The sequence below is a fragment of the Excalfactoria chinensis genome, chromosome 6 (assembly GCF_039878825.1).
Source record: "Excalfactoria chinensis isolate bCotChi1 chromosome 6, bCotChi1.hap2, whole genome shotgun sequence".
Lineage (NCBI taxonomy): Eukaryota > Metazoa > Chordata > Aves > Galliformes > Phasianidae > Excalfactoria > Excalfactoria chinensis.
In genome coordinates, this window is record NC_092830.1 from 15,107,112 (window position 1) to 15,123,626 (window position 16,515).

General features: G+C 53.6%; 1 protein-coding gene across 1 annotated transcript; it reads right to left on the reverse strand.

The window, feature by feature from the left end:
* Positions 1 to 2,690: 2,690 nt before the first annotated feature.
* On the reverse strand, positions 2,691 to 15,950 carry PALD1 (phosphatase domain containing paladin 1). Its single transcript, XM_072340155.1, has 19 exons — positions 15,811 to 15,950; positions 13,228 to 13,419; positions 12,934 to 13,036; positions 12,679 to 12,858; positions 12,262 to 12,426; positions 11,782 to 12,018; positions 10,936 to 11,084; positions 10,756 to 10,852; positions 10,566 to 10,670; positions 8,341 to 8,436; positions 8,039 to 8,173; positions 7,690 to 7,806; positions 7,431 to 7,610; positions 6,493 to 6,690; positions 6,234 to 6,374; positions 5,903 to 5,974; positions 5,604 to 5,744; positions 3,700 to 3,855; positions 2,691 to 2,895 (listed from the first exon to the last, which is right to left on the reverse strand). The coding sequence occupies exons 2-19, from the start codon at positions 13,410 to 13,412 to the stop codon at positions 2,743 to 2,745; spliced, it is 2,610 nt and encodes an 869-aa protein (XP_072196256.1). The 5' UTR covers positions 13,413 to 13,419; positions 15,811 to 15,950; the 3' UTR covers positions 2,691 to 2,742.
* Positions 15,951 to 16,515: the final 565 nt, after the last annotated feature.

Genomic DNA, 16,515 nt, shown 5'->3' on the forward strand with positions numbered 1-16,515 from the left:
AGCGCAGGGCTTGGTGCTGGAGGCTGTGGGCTTGGCCGTCAGGTCATGTTCCCATCGCGCCAAACAACAGGAGGCCGCCGTGGGGAGGGAGCAACATGGAAAGAGGGATCCGTCCATTCTTCAAGATGGAGATGCTGTTCCTTTGGGTCAGGCTGCCCAGGGCCTCCGACCTACCCAACCATCAGTCCTTCCCGCGCAATGGGAACGGACCAAGGGAGATCTGTTCCTGCAGCACTGGGTGGTTGCCAGAGCCTGCTGGGAAAGGAGAAGGGAAAAAGTTGCTCTCCTTCTAGGAACGGCCGCTCCAGCCGACAGAGCTGAGAAACCCCCTGACATCCAAAATGTCTGCAGGGACCCCAATGGCAATGTGGGGTGGTGGAGACGGGAGTGACACAGTGAGCTATGGGCTCCCAAAGGGGTGGGTTTGACCACAAGCCACTCAGCAGGCAAATATCCCAAATAAACAGTGGAGAACTGGAGAGATCAGCGCAATGAACAAGGCCAGCTCTGTGCAGCTCTCCCGGTAGATGCACCTTCCCCCTTTGCACACGTTATTCATTTTTAATCACGTCCCACTTACTGCTGTTTGAAGCCCAAAGCGATGCTCCACGTCTCCTCCTCCGTGTCCCCTGGGGCTTTGCTCATCCCCACACTGCTCATCACTCCTGCACGGCCACACATCGCACTAAGCCACCATGCAGCTTCATCTCGACACAGGGAAGATTAATTTTTCATGTCTGCAGGGACCATAAAGCAGCCCTTCTCCTCATGATGTGCAAGGAAACATTGCTTCGAGCCCACACTGCACCGTGCCCCCAACTTTTGGGATTGTTGCTGTTAATGGATGCAGGCTGGAGCTGCTAGGGAATGACTTTATTTTTAGTTTTCCAAGCCCTGGCTCTGCAGAAGCATCTTAATTGCTATTCTTTAGCTGGAAAATGAAACACAGATGCATTGCCTCACTGAGGTCCAGCAGCCTCCCGCGTGGCGCAGAAGGGAAAACACGGGAACCTGCAGAGGGCCATGGGGTCAGGGCTGTTGGCCAACATAAGCCCAGCAAAAAATAAAAACCTCCATGCATACACTGAATAGAGGGGGGCACTGCCCCATTGACAAATGGGGTGCCTAACATGCAGACAGCCCCCAACCTGCCCTCTGCACTGCACCTACCCCTCAAAGAGAAACTCCTTATGTATATATCACTTCATTATACCCATGTATATTCAATTATACCCTTATTTGTGGCCTTTGGAATGGGAATAAACAACAACAAGAACACTTAAGCACTGGCATGTTTCAGCACACACGAGCACACCAGCCCCCAGCACACCACCTTCTCCAGTAGGCAGAGGGCTGGGGAGGTGGCTGCAGTCCCTCCCCAAGCTGCAGGGTCCCACATCCCATCCCTCCCACAATGCCCACGTTCACTGACGCAAACAGCTTTTTTCCATCAGTGAAATGTGGGTGTTTTCCTAAAGGCGTTGAATTTCCATGTCCCACCCGGGCATCCCTCTGGGGATGCTGTGGGGCACACCTTGAAGCACAATTTCCTTCCTGCTTGCAAACATCGCCCTCCTTATCCCTGTAACAGCGAGGGTGTGTGCTGGGGGCTGCTGGGTGCAGGCATTCCTGATCCCCACAGAGCCGGGATGCCTGAGGCTGAGGGCTCTGAATGCCTGCACACTGCAGCCATGACGTTCTTACCTCAAAATAAATAGGGCACAGTCGCTTTTCACACCCAAACGCATTCATACCCTGTCGGCCCTTTTCTTCCAGACAATTGCTTTTGGCCCGTGTTGGAAATCGCTTGTCACGAAGGTGGGAAAGCGGAAAAAAACCTTTGAGACCCCAGTGCAGGTGATGCAAATCTCCAGCCTTCATTACCCAGATTAAAGGGCTGGGGGACTGCAGCAATTAAAGACTTGCTCATTAAGACCCTGCTCAGCATCCCCCCTGTTGTTAGGGAGGGTGTGGGTGGGGGCACAGCCCTCCCCCCTGCCTCTCATTGTGAGCCCATCTCCATCAATACAAAAATCAGCAGAAAATACCCAGCAAAACAAGAACGCAGCCTGAAAGGAAAAGCAAAACCAAAAGGCCCGCTCAAGCTGGAAAATCAAATGCTGTTGAGGGAACCTTGGGGGAAATCAGGGCTCTCACAGCCACAGCAGGAACTAAGCCAAAAACAAAGAAAAAAATAAAAAGCACCTTATGCTATTTTTAAGTATTTCTTTTTTCCAGCCACCCCCCTTTCTGCTCAACACTGTCTGCACCTCCTGCTGCTGGCAGTGGATGAAAGCGGGTGTCTCCAGCCATCCCCAGCACTGGGATGCCAGCAGGAGGGAGCCCTGTGTCCCTTCTTGATCATTTCACACCCAATTAAAAAAAAAGAATCCACTCATTATGCCTATTAATTATGTTTTCAGGTGCAATCCAGATGTATATTCTGAAAACCTAATGCTCAGAGGCAGAATTCCCACTGTCTTCACAAGTGCTGCCCTCGGATACGGATGCTCCAGGGCTTCAAACACCATTGGATGCTCCAATGCATCGCTTCCCCCAGTGCCCAGTTCCCTCACTCACAAGCACCCATCCAACAGCTTCTTGATTAATTTACAACATCTTTATTGCATCTTGAAGAACCCTTAATTCTCATGTTCAAAGGCTCTCCCCTCCCCCCCTCCCCTCTCCCTGGTTTCTTTTTTTCCCCTCCCTTTTCATTCAGGGTGCACGCAGTCTCTACCCCTATATGAAGTCCCCACGGCTGGGCCAGCCGGCCCTGCTCTGTGCCCTCCAGCGCCCACGTAGCCTCTGCATCGGCTCCTCATCCTCCAGCTGCTCCAGCTCAGGGAAGCCCAGCCCATCCAGCACCTCGTACACACCAGCCACAGCCGCCACCTGGAAGCACAGCAGAGGGTGAGCTGGTTTTGCTGCAGATGAATGGCCACACAGCATCTCCTTGAGTGACCAAAGCCCACCGCGCCGGCATGGCACCAACCCCTCCCCGTGCCTTCCTCCGGCTGCTGCTGCTGGGTTTTATAAGCAGCTTTATGGTTTGTTAACTTTGGCGCCCTTCCGGAAATAAAGTTACAATGTGGCCTTGTTGGGCTTTTAATTTTTTTTTTTTTTTAAATAAATAAATACTGAAAGCGCAGCGCTTGTGCTGCAGCCAAAGGGACCTTTGATGCTCAGTGGGGCGCACCCTCTCCCAGCAAACAGGGGCATGGGAGGCTCATTTCATCCCAGGGGAAGGAAAGAGCACAGTATTTCCCAAGTGGGGCACCTGAGAAAGGTGTCTCAGATTTGAAGTCTTTCTGGAGGAATCAAGAAGTTGGAGCAAGGACAAGCTGGACATCCTAGCCTGGCTACAAGGAGAACCTAAAAGCCAGGAATGTTTGCCCATCATGAATTGGTGGCACGGGGCAAAGGATGAGGTTCTCTCACCTTGCAGTGATGCAGTATTTCCCTAACACTCCATGTGTCTCAATGCACATGGGTTAATTAATAGCTTATTCAAGATGTGTTGAAATTGGAGCTTTCCCAGCACTGGGAGCACATCCCCAAACGTTTGGTTTTAACTTCAGGTTGGCTGGGTCCAACACACACCGCACACCTACCTGTGAGTGACAGACAAGAAAACAGGCACCCTCCCTCCCCAGGCACTGCATCACACCAGATCTTGGCCCCAAACTGAAGCCTTACCTCACGCATCCAGAGGCTGAAAGGCCGCTGCCAGGAGTCCTTCTTCTCCAGGTGCAGGTAGGCATTGAAAAGGATCAGGTAGATGTAGCGCTCCAGGTATTGCAGGCTCCGCAGCCGCAGCAACTGCCGCTCCTGCTCATCCTTTCCTGACCGCCCCTGCAAGCGCAAGGAAAGACAAGAATCTGCTTAGCAGCTCAAGCTCTCACAGTGCTGTGGTTTCCAGCATATAAAAAGCTTCCCTTCGTGCCCTACAGCCCTCAGAAATAGAAGAGGTGTTACTAAATGCATGCCCATGCCCAGCACCCTGCCTCTCTTCACATGCAAGCCATGCCCTACTGGTTTTGGAAACAAGTGTTCCCATCCTTGAAAACCATGCTTTGTTACTTTTCCTTCCCCAACTGATTCAAGATCCCTACTCCTAGCAACACCACGTGATCAGTTCTGCACTGGGAAAGATGTCAGCCCGAAGTGTACACATAGATACTTGCGCAGAGCAGATCCTGATGAGAGTTTCTAACCAAACATGAAGCCAAAAGGTGGGAGATGGCCAGGAAACAACTGCACTAAAGACAGCAACCTAACAACTGAGCAACAAGGCCCCACTGAAATGCCCGCTAAGCCAAGGAACCTAATGGGTGTCATCATCTTCAGGTGAATCATATGAACATGCAAGCCTTGTTGGATATCTCTGCTGCAGCTGAGACCAAAGGAAGCAGCCGGCTATTGCTACCAGCTTCTGCAGAAGCACTCATCAACCTCCCCAAACAACACATCCTCCAACAGCGGAAGGAAGGCATCAATCTATTTTTTCTTCCCAGTTTAGGATGGGAAGGGATAGGAAGGAATCCAAGCTGAGCACCAGAGCACATTTTCCTTCCATCCTGTTTTCCCCGACCCTGTGGAACGTCCCTTGCAAGGCTCCAAACATTGCTCCCACCATCCCAAGACTAAACAAAAAGCAGGATGCAACCAAAACCTGCCCACGGTGGGGCTATGTACACCTGGAAGCACACACTTTTCTTCCAGTTTGCACCTGCCAGCCAGAGCAGAGATGTCCCCACAGAGCTTGCCTATCCTGGGCTCAGATTTTGGGAAAAGGAAAAAAAAAGCATTAAAACTTTTGCACACATCACCTCTTAGGCAGCAATAAAAGGCTCTTCCTGGGGCAAAGGGAACAGGGCAGAGGATGACTCCCTGCTTATCTTCCTTCCCCACCAGGCCATCAGAGTGGGCTGGATGCAGCTGGCTGGGAAACAGGATATGGCCCAGGAACACCCATGTGCTTCTCCTCGCTGCCAAGTGCCAGCAAGGGGCACGAGGAGGTCGCGGGAACGGGCAGGAGGCCGCATTCCAAAAAATAATAATGCTAATGAATGGGAGCAGCTCGCCCCGTCATCACAGCTCTGCAAAGGCAAGGCTGCCAAGAAGCGCATGGCTTGGCCAGCTGCGACGCCCGGGTGTTCCTCCCCCTCACATCGGAGGAGCCAGAAAAGATGGAAGGAGAACAGAACAGAGCAGCCCTGCCCTCTGCTGGCTGCAGCAGGAGGGATGGGATGCAGGATTCAACACAGCAAGGGATGCTGGACTGGTTTGGATGCCGGACCACCACAACGCTCAAGCCCCCATTGCTTTGGGTAAGGCACCACAATGAGTAGCAAATCAATTATCAACTTAATCTTCAGCACATGGGAGCTGTCAGGCTTTGCTGTATTCTCCTATTTTGATGCAGAGGGAGGGAAAAATCAGTGAAGAACCACCCCCAAAGCCACTACCCTGGGAGCCCTGGTTTCTCTCTGGTGACATGCCACACAGCTTTGGTGTGAGGTCCCATTCTTATCCATGATTTGGCTGCCCTATTTGGGTTCTGGTGGATCAGCCCTATGGCAGAAAAGGGCATTGCTCACCTGCCGGTAGGTGCAGATGATGATTTCTCGGAGGTGGTAATGCATAGGTGTCATGGTCTCGCTGACTGTGTCCAGGGCCATATCCACCTCCTTCTTCATCCGGTGACCATCAGGCAGGAGTTGGACCACCTTCATCACTACCTGGAGCACAGTCAAGGTCTTCATCTGCTGCTCTCAACCCAACCACTCCATGCCCACACTCATCCCCCAGCCCAGGAAAGAACCATCCTCCCCAAGCAAGTCTCACAGGGCTTTGGAGACCCTACACATCATGGGGCTGTGTTGGCTGCAAGACTCACCTCAAATTCCCCTTTAGTGTACTTTGCATCGGGCACACTCACAATCTCCTCCTCACTCATCTCAGGGATGCCCTACAGGAGGCAGAGAAGGATGGAGTGTTACACACTTGGCCACCTGAAATTTCAACCCCATCTACTCTGCAAGAGAAGAGCCACATCTCTCCCACCCTTAACCCTTAATTCCTCCAGAGCCTCCCACCACTCCTCAGGAACAGGATAAATGGGGGCACATCTCCACTCCTCCTACAGTTCCCCTATGGCTTACACAGAGGCAACAAAAAAAAGGAACTATCCCTACAGCCCCCAACCATCTGGAAGCACTGGTACCCACATTGAAGTGCCAGAGCGTGAGGACAGCGATGACCATGGCTGTAGTGGTCCTGCCCCGGCCACTGGCACAGTTGAATACAAAGGCTGTCCGTGAGTCTTCAGCCAGGGCACTCTTCATCGCCTCCAGCAGCCGGTCAAAATCCTGTGAGAGCAACACCAAGGGTTTTAAGGAGGGTGCTCTCACCCATCACCTGCCCTCAGCCAAAAATAAATAAATAAAAATGGAAGGCAGGTTGAAGATGTGGTGGCAATGCTGCTACCTGCTCCTTGGGAGCACAGAAGTCAGGGATAGGGATGCGCCGGTAGGTCAGGCCCTGGCAGGTACTCTTGTGCTGGTTGAAGATCTCCTGTGTGGTCAAACAGCTCTTGAACATCTTCATCTGCTTCTCTGCTTCCAGGTAGACCTCCAGCCATTTCTGTGACTTTAGCAGGTCACCCTTCAGCGTGGACTCAAGTTTCTGCAAAGTACAGAAAAAACCTCACCACCAGAACCATCAGACCTACTCCTCTTTCACCTGTTCCCTTTGGTTTTTGTTTTGTTTTCCCCCCCATCTCCCCCAGTATTTCTAAGTTTTAAGATACAGCCTGACACTGACTCACACTCCAGGTCCTGGATGCCACTTCTGTCCAGGGCATTGCCATCCCCAAGACCCCTTCTCTTACCTTACCTTACTTCTCCATGCAACCAAGATGCTGCTAGAAGCAAAACCCCCTTTGCAATAAGAATATATATATTAAAAAAAGCCCCAAACAAGTAGCTATGGTGGGTGAGGGGCCATCTAATATTCATTTCCCAGAGACATCTCTCTCATGAGGGCTCAGAGAGATGCCTTTCCCTCATAAGGGACATGACCGAATGCCTCTGTCCTACATCCAGTTATCTGCAGAAAGCTCACAGGAATGTGATGCAAGGTCAAATTAAAAGTAAAATTTTGGAACAAAGAGGACAGAAGTGACAGAGGGAAGAAGCACCAGCCGTGAACAACACCAGGGAGCAGATTTCACACAACCCCAGTGTGAAACCTTTGTGCATCTTTCCCTTGGCACCATTTGGGGTGAAGCCCCTGTGCTTCTGGTGATCCCCAGCAAAGATGCTCATATGCAAAGAGAAGACTCCTTCAACAAGCATCACACCCAGAACACATTACCCCAAAGCTGGACCAGGCACACCAAGATGTACCCCAAAGTCCAGGCTCACCTCCAGCTGCTCAGGTGTGGATACTGGCACAGGGATGAGCTGGTCAAGGCTTCCTGGCTCCCTGAGTGTGTAGATTTGCTCGTTCCCCTCCAGCACCACCTCTTCCCGCAGGCTGACCCACAAGATGCGCGAGTGCTTTCTCTTTGCATCTGTCAGGTACCGCAGGACACTGCCAAGGGCCTGGGGAAAGGGGTAGTCAAGGTGAGAGGATGGCACCCAGAGGGGTGGCTCTGCCTGCCACAAGGCACCTGCCTCTCACCTTGGAGCTCGGCTGCGCTGTCCCATAGATGGGCATCTTAGGCACCCGTCGGAAATTGGCTACACTCATCTCCTTCACAGTGCTCAGCACGTCCGGGCAGAAGCGCTCGTCCACCACCTGTGGCACAACAGACAGGGCTGGGCACACTGGTGTACACAGGTCATCAATAGGAACGCACCCATCCTTGCTGAGGATACGTACCTGGAGGCCCAAGACTCAACACCTGCCTTACCACAGAGAACCCCTTACTTCTCCCACCACACCAAACCTCCCCGAGGTTGAGCACCCCAAGACAGTGCCACCCCAGCAGACAACCAGCCCCATTCCTACACCCAGGTGAGGCGCTCACCAGCACTCGCGTTCCCTTGGTGATGAGGTCCCCGGTGATGGTGAGCTCAGAGGAGTTCATGCTCGCCTGCAGTCGGTAGAGCTCAGGGTGCCGGCACATCCACCTGCTGAAGCTGAGGGCAAAGCCCAGGGGGTACTGCCGGCATGGGGCCGGGGAGGGGGCACGCCATCAGCCTGGGCTCGCCCCCACCCCCCGCCACATGCTTCCAAAAAAGAAGTCAATGATGATGCCATCCTCCTCCCATTGCAGCTTGAGACGTTGCCCTGCCCTCCCACCACCCAGACAGGAGATGTGGTCTTTACCTGCTCGTGAAGGTAATAGTTGAAGGCAATCAGGTAGAAATAGCGTTCAAGGCTCTTCAGAGTCCTCTGGAGGAAGTATTCTTTGGTGCTGTTCCCCTGAAAGCAAACACATAGGGCATTCATCACGCCCATCGTAGATCAGAGAGCAGGAGCAGCTCCCCCCAGAGCCCAGGAGAGCACCACACGCCTGCTTAGGAGGGGATGAGCAAGCAGCTAGCTGGCCTGAGGCAGTTTTTACATACTGATTTGGGAAAAAGGAGGCAGAAATGCCATTTAAGTCCCCAAGAAGATTTTCAACATTTTGACACTAACTTCACCAAGCTGCTTCCACATGAGAATGACAGTGGGAAAAAAAGCTACAGAACCCTATCTGGAATAGTTTTTGGTACCTTTTTCTTTTAATTTATGTTTTTAAATGAAACATTTCAATTTTTTTTTTCCATATTAAGCGATTCTTAGAGCTATAAATTTGCATTTCAGATCAAACAAAGCCTTCCCTTTCACCCAAGGACATGTTGGGAGCAGGTCCAACACAACACAGGCTGCCTGCCTGTCCGGGAGATACAATGTCCAGATGCTAGTAGGAGAGCAAGACCCAAACAGAGGGGTTTGATCAACACAAGGTGCCAACACCACCTTAGACACCACTATGGCCTCCAGCTGTGATGCTCCAGTCATCAGGCTTCCCTGGGAGCTATGGGATTCCCCCAAAAACTACTGGGTTTTCCCCTGGGATGCCAGCTCAAAACCTCAGGACCAGCAGAACAGTATCCAATTCTACACAAGGTTCTTCCAAAGCCTCTTTGGAGATTATGGTCCATGGGATAGACCCCAGGGAGACACACACATTCTGCCCCTATTCCCTACAAGCAAAATCCCCATCGTGGACATGATGGAAACCCCATTAAGACAGAACATGAATTGCAGAGGATTCTTTCCTGCATAGCAGGCAGACTTGGCAAGCAGGCTTTGTGCACTGCCAACACGATGGCATTGAGTCATGAATATTTACTTGTGATCCACAAGACAAATCCAGCCTGCTGTCATTTATCAAGAGGCAGAGCAGCACATTGGCTCCTAAAACCCACAACAGAGCCCGGGAGCATGGAGTCATGCCAGGGTCAGACCAGGAAGGGCCAGGCGCTACATGGATGGAGCTGAGCATCCCACCCAAGACCCAGCATCACATCACTGTGCCATCACTCCAGGAGCTCAAACTTTTCTTCCCCCCCACTGCCCCCCCAAATCCTCTGTGCCCAGAGTCCTTTTTTCCTCTGCTCCTCTCCCCCCACCCACATCACCCAGCACATTTTCCTGGCCCCTCTCCATTGTTTAAAAGTGCTCTTGCTACGTGCAGACTTCAAATAAACACTCCTCTGGGCTAATTTACAGCAATCCCCAGCCGCTTGTTTTCCATTGTCGAGGAAGACACAGAGCAGCCCTCCCCAGTGTGAATGGAGGGTCAGCCAGATCACCCTTTGCCCCCAGAGTGCCCAAGAAGGGCACCCAGGTGTGCCCCTATGGCTCTGTCCACACTTGGCCCCGTAGCCAAGAGAGTCCCCCTGCTGTACACAACAACATGCACCATCACATGAAGCAGCACCAAGCAGATGCAAATCCACCCTAGGAAATCAACAGGGAAGGATTTAATCTGGGGTCCCCCATTCTAGCGGCATGTTCATCACACCCCAATGGAAAAACTCATCCCCAGAAAAGCTGGAAGAGGATTTAAAAGTGGAATGCAGCTGGGATATGAGTCTTCTCAGTCAGCCAAAAGAAGACCAGCTGGAAAAGCCAGAGGAGATGCTGGACCCCAACCCACTCATTTTGCAGTTTTAAGGATGGCAGAAACGAAGACACAGAGTATTATCTGTCTCAAGGGCATCTGCCAGAACCAGGGACAATGCTCAAAATAAAAAGTCAGGTTTCCCCAAAGCCCCAGCCTGCTTAATTTCATGGCTCTTAAACAGGAAAAAAAAAAACAAACCTTCACAACCTTCAAGGTTTACACACCCCTGGGAAGCTTCCAGGGCACAGGAAGTTTTGGATTTCTATAATTTACATTCTTCCAATCCGCTCATGAAAACATTTCTATAAATTACCATGCACAGAGCAGGGTTGTAAAGGCAGCTGAGCAATCCTCTAATTAATGGCTCACTAAAGGAGGCCCTGACTGATGCTCCATAGCTGTTTTGGAGATGGAGAAGTCACCCTAGAGGTAGTACCTGGATCTGGTAGTCTTCTCCAATCCCTTCCAGCTTCTTCTTTGACTCATAGATGGCCTCCTTCATGTCGTGCATCTCTGAGCAGGAGGCAATCACACTGTCCACCTTGAACAGGAGGTGCTGGTGAGCAGAGAAAGCCCATCTTGCCCACCCCGAGGTCAGCATGGGTTTGGCAGACCCCCCTACTTACCTCCTCCACCATCTGTTGCCCTTTGGGTACCATCTCAATGAAGCTCTGGATGACCCGAAATCTGGCCCTCGGCGGTGTTTTGGCTGGATGCAGGGGGCTACCCAAGGAGAAGGGAGAAAGAGGCCATTAAACCAATGAGCACCATGGCCATCCTGACCACCCTGGGACTGTCTCACTTACTCAGTCTTTGGTGCTGCTCCCCGGTGGTGGTGGAGGATGAGGGTGCCCAAGGCCATGGCCAGATTGGTCCTGCCCACACCAGTCTGGCAGCTGAAGAGCAGTGCTGGCGGGGGGCGGCTGGGATCCCGCAGCAGCAGGCCAGGGCTCTCCTAGGAGGAAGAGAGACAGGGATGGATGGCACCCAGGGACAGCAAAGAAAGCACAGGCTGGCATGAGTATCTCATGGTGAGCAGGCTGAGGCATGGCCCCATCAGTGATGATCCCCTCCTCCATGAATCAATGACGGATTATCATTTGTCCCACTACCCATCCCAAATCTTCCACACAAGGCCTGCCACCAAAAGCATTTGCACCAAACCCAAACCATTTTCCCTCAAACAGGAGCCAAGTGTGCAGGAATGCTGGGAGGTGTGAGAGATCACCACCTCCAGCAAGGGGCATGGACAAGCAGAAACAGGACACAATCACGTGTGCAGGCTCCCTATTACATGAAGCCAAAAGGGGAAGAAAGTAGGACCCCCCCCCCTCAGGGACCCCTCCAGCTGTTGCTCCCCCAGACAGGCTACTTTGCACAGGAAACTTCTGTTTTATTTTAAAAGAGGGAAGAATATGGTGACACCAAACCTGCACATTGGTTTGGTGACTGTTGAACATGAAGGGCTTGCAAAATAAGCCCACCCAAAATTAATCAACCTAAGCAAGGATTCCAAGAGCATCTCCAGCACTCTGCCTGGGGTGGAGACTATTCCTTTACCTAAATGCAGGAGTAACATCCCTTCCCACCAGTCCCAGAAAACTGGGGAAGCAAATCCCACCCCAAAATCCCCACGGTTTTGCTTGGCTCACCCTAAGGAAACAGATGAAAGCATCGAACTGCTCTTCCAGAGGGGCCCCCTCAACAGGCAGGGGCAGGCGGTGGTAGCGATAGGTGGGCAGGAGGAAGATGGGCCGGCGGTACACCTCCTCCGTTACATGGATGTCCTCCTCACCCTGCACCCGCACAGTGTGCGGCTCATCCCGAAAGCGCTCGATGTCATTGTACACATAGTAAACGCCCTCGCTCAGCTGTGCAAAGTTGTGGATCTAGTGGAGATAGAGATTGCCATCAACACCTGTGGGCCTGGTGGATGCGGGTGGAGGCCCCACGCAGCATCTGGCTGCTTCAAACCCATCCCCGTGAGATGTCCAAAGGGGAGAATGGGCACAATCCCCATCTCAGTGCTTCTGATTTTTCACTTTCTTGGACACCCAAGAACGCAGAGCTGCATTCCAGAAGATGGAGAACCCTACCAAAGCCCCAGCATCTCCCCAGCCCATGGGGATCACCTCTTTGCGGATGGTGAGCTCCAGGTCTTCCACACACAGCCCCCTCTGCAAACTGTGCAGGTTCTCATGGAGGTTCTCCTTGCCCCGTGGCGTGTAGGGCACAAAGTCGTTCTCCACTCGCAAGAAGAGCACGGGTTCCTCACGAACACAGAAGAAGACACACTCCTGGAAAGATGGCCACAGATGAGGGATATGAGGGATGCAACCAAGCATGCAGCAGGGGAAAAGGCTTCCCAAAACCTAGTGCCCTAGTGCCAGCCTCCTCCATGGACCGGCCAGCAGCTCTGGAGATGGAGCGTTTTGGCCACTCTCTCCACACATATCCCCTCAACTTCCACAACAATCTACAGATCCTCTCCCACAAACAAGAGCAGAAGAGCTCTGCTTTAAGGCCACGCTTGCTCCCACTGCACCAACCTTGTGACCTTCTCTCTGCAGCTTCTGCAGCACAAGCTTGAAACCATTGAGGCTGGGCTGACCCATACCAAACACCGCATAGCCTCCTTTGGCCTGCCGGAAATTCGGAGCGCCGCAGCTGCTGGTAGTGTTCAAGACATCCAACTTGCTGTACACATCTCTGACCATGAAATATTTCCCCTACAGGATAAGAAAGAAGATGGAACAGGATCCGAGCACAGGAAGCATGCAGGAGCAACAAGTAGCAATGCCAACCTGCACCAGGTAGTGCTCCAGCGTGGCCTCAGAGATGCGTCCCACTGTGTAGTTGGCCTTCAGCAGGTCATCATGGATCTGGAACTCCTCCCTGCAGTTGTACCTGAAGGAAACACATGCAGAAGGAGGTACGGTTACCCAAAAATAAATAAGTAGGGATTTCTTTTTACCAAAAGCACGGAGAGAGAGGGGAGCACGCAACAGGAGATAGAGAGGGTTTGAAATGAACCAAGAAAGGACAACATCCAATCTGGAGACAGCATGAAGGGACTGCAGGTGGCTGCTGGGACTCACGTGATGACCACTGGTGCCACTTTGTTGGTGATGATGGACTTGGCCTTGCTGTTGTGCAGCCCAAGGGTTTGGAAAGAATGGATGCTCAGGGTGCTCTGGTCCTCCATGGTGCCAATGCCGTGCACACTCTCGAAGGCAGAGGCTGAGACAGTCTGCTGAGCCGTGCTGGCGGTCGTGCCCATCATCCACAGGCTGCACAGCAACAAAAAAACAGGGTCGGGATGGGAGGGAGGGGGATGGTAAAGGGCGAGGAATTTTTTCAGCTGCCCCGGCACGGCAAGGGGAGGCCCATTTCCGAAGAAACACGAACCCAGCCCTTCCCGTGCTCTCCGATTTCCTTCCCACTCTCCTTACAGGCTTTCTCTCCCCTTGTCCTCCAAGCTGGGTCCAGCCCCACCACAGCTGAATCCCCCAGCACAGCTTCTCTGCCATCAAGGCTGGGAAGAGGGGAAAGGAGAAACCCTGGAGCCAGCCCCCAAAATGTGATGAGTCAGCAGATGGCACTGCAGAGTGACCTGCGGCTTCCCGTCCTGGCAGGACAGCCATTAGCCTCCTGTGCCCCAGCATGAGCATGGGAAATGCTTGAAGAGCAGCAAAATACAGCTAAATGCTCCAGCAACCTGCGATTTCCTCCCAGGCTCAATCCCAGCACACTGCATTTTGTTGTTGCACGCTGAGATTGCGACCAGCTTTCCTGTGCACACACGGAGGCACATGCCAGCATGTGCATGCACAAGCAAGTGCCCGCAGACATGTGCATGCATACAGAGGACTCCAAAGGGGAGCAGAGGACAGGCAGGAGCATCCCGCCACGCTCGGCCACCCTGGGACAATGCAGTGCCTGTTCTTCCTGCTAAGCCCAGGAAGAAAAAGGCGCTTTTCTTGCTTCTGTAGCAAATGCACAGCGCTGGGGCTCGGCTGCGTGGACACAGCATGTGCTGGGAGCTGTGCACTGATGGGTAACCGGCACCCCAACCCTCAGATGCTTTTGCAGGCTGCTGTGCTGCCTTGCAAACAGGCTTTGTCACCAAGACCAGATTGTTGGCCGCCTTGTGAAAAGCCACTTCTTTCCTCTAAACCAAAATAAATAAATCCTGCTGCTTGCTTGCTAGCTGCAAACCATACAGCCCTTCTCCACCAAAGCGGTGGAAAAGAGCAGCGCTCTCACTCACCTACCCGCACTCCTGACCTCACCCCTCTGTTTCCCACCGTGTCAGCCCCCACATATGGGTCCGACCCCCACGGCACAGGGAGCTGGCGGAGGCCCAAGGCCAGCACTAACAATGGCCTAAATATAGCGGGGGGGCCCAGCTGCAGGATGCATCTGCCACGGTGGGAGGAAGCGTGCACTCGCCCTGGCTGCCTCATTGTCAGCAGGAGGAACAGGGACAAACAAACCACTGCTGCACTCCCAGCGTTGCATTTCAGATTTATATTTTAAAATATACAAAGATTTATTATTATTTTTTAATGTTTTGGGGAAGGAAGCACCTCATTGATCCTGGGCACCCCACCCAGGTTTTGCTCTGTCTACAGGGGAGCCGGTGCCACAGCCACTTGTCCTCAGCTCTGCTAACGCAACACGGCCTCTCCCTGGGAGAAACCCCCAAATTACACCCTTCCCTGCAAGCTGCTCGTTTACAGCTTCCTAAATTAGGACGGCTATGCCATTACCGAGGGCACCAAACTGCTGGGGTAAGCTTTGTGCCAAGAGGGCCGTTGCCCTGAGCTGCCCCAAAACCGGGGATTTAGCCCCAAAATGGGAAACGTGCGGCGTTCCCCAGAGGGTCGTGGGGGTGGGCAGGAAGCACCGCCGGATGGAGCAGGGAGCACGCGGCATCACCGGAGGGAGGAAGTGATGGAGCGCGGTGCTGCCCCTGCTCTCTCGCCCCTTTTTATCCCAAAAGCCAACATATCCTATGAAAAAAAAATAAAAGAGAAAAAAGAAAGAAAGAAAAAAAGCCATGGAAGGCATGGGACAGCACGTCCTCTCTGCGGCAGGAGGGAGCCTGCTGGGTTTGGAGCAGTCGGGAGGAAAGCAGTGGGAGGCACGCTGAACGGCTTAAAATCCGTGTAAATGGATACAAAGTAACTCGTTTAAAAGCTGGAAAAGGAGAAGGAATCAAGGCCCGGCTCCTTTCGAGTTGCAAACTGGAGCTGAGCCCGCTGACCGCAACAGTCCCTTCCAACGGGGTCCTCTCCCAGCAGGCTGCGCCGGAAGGAAGCGGCTCGCTTCAGTGCAAAGAAAGCTCAAAGGAAAGGTGAGAAATACCACCGCGGGGCGTCGGAAACGCAGAGCTCATCCGGAGCTGCTCGGTTCCCAAACCCACCGAAACCAGCCATGCCTACAGCGCTTCGCAGCCGTTCCTAGAAAGCCCGGAGCGGCACCCCTCGGGATAACGACGGGAGAGCAACCCCGCAGCGCTGCGGGATGCAGCCAGGACTGCCGCCCCACCGCTTTGCCCCGCACACGGCGAGAGGCTGCACGGGGCTCTCGGCCCGCGGTTCCCCCGAGGGAGCGACTGAGGGATGCAGATGCGAGCATCCCCGCAGCCCCCCTCCCGCCCTCCCCCAGAGCGGTACCTGGCGGCTCCGTGCGGCTCAGCGCTGCCGGGGGCGGCTCCGGGCCGGCCCCATCGGGGCTGCGGGGCCCGGGCTGGCGGAGCAGCCCCACGGCCGCCCACCGCCTGCGTCCGCGCGTCCCTCCGACCGTCGGTCCGGGTGTGGGGCGGGGCGGCGGGACGGGTTTAAGCGGCCCCGCTGCGATCCGGCTCCGCCCGCTGCCTCCCGGCTCCGCCCGCGTCCCGCCGTGGCACCTCCCTGCTCCCAAGGGCTGAGCCTGGGGCTGGGGGGAGGATCGGCACGCCGTGGCCCCCGGGACCCCATGGCGCGTTGCAGCCCGCTGTCCTTGGGGTCGGCACCTTTCCACTTTGAGGCCCCACAGCTTATTGCAACCCCTCGGGGTCTCCCTGGCACTATTCAAGCCCCAGATCCAGCTCGTTTCTGCTCAAGGCCCCCCCAGTGTGTTGCAGAACTCAGCCCCATTAGGAACCCCATAGTGTACAGCAGTCCCGCAGCCATAGTTCCCATCACCTTGGAGATGCCCTGGTACATTGTCCCCGAACATCCTACAGCCCCCAGCACGTTCATAGGATTGAATTAGAGTCATAAATGTTGGAAAAGACCTCTAAGATCACTCAATTCAACTGAGCCACGTCCCCGTGCATTTGTCCTTCCTATGTAATCATACAATCCACCTGAAGCACGTCAGCCCCACAGGGAGGACTC

What these genes read in the sequence shown, in the direction of transcription:
- PALD1 (XM_072340155.1), bottom strand. Translation starts at nt 13,412, where the DNA reads ATGATGGGCACGACCGCCAGCACGGCTCAGCAGACTGTCTCAGCCTCT. An exon ending in TCTGTGCTCCCAAGGAGCAG is followed by an intron (nt 6,375 to 6,492) that starts GTAGCAGCATTG and finishes TTGCTCTCACAG; the next exon opens with GATTTTGACCGGCTGCTGGA. An exon ending in TCATCTGCACCTACCGGCAG is followed by an intron (nt 3,856 to 5,603) that starts GTGAGCAATGCC and finishes TTGCGCTTGCAG; the next exon opens with GGGCGGTCAGGAAAGGATGA.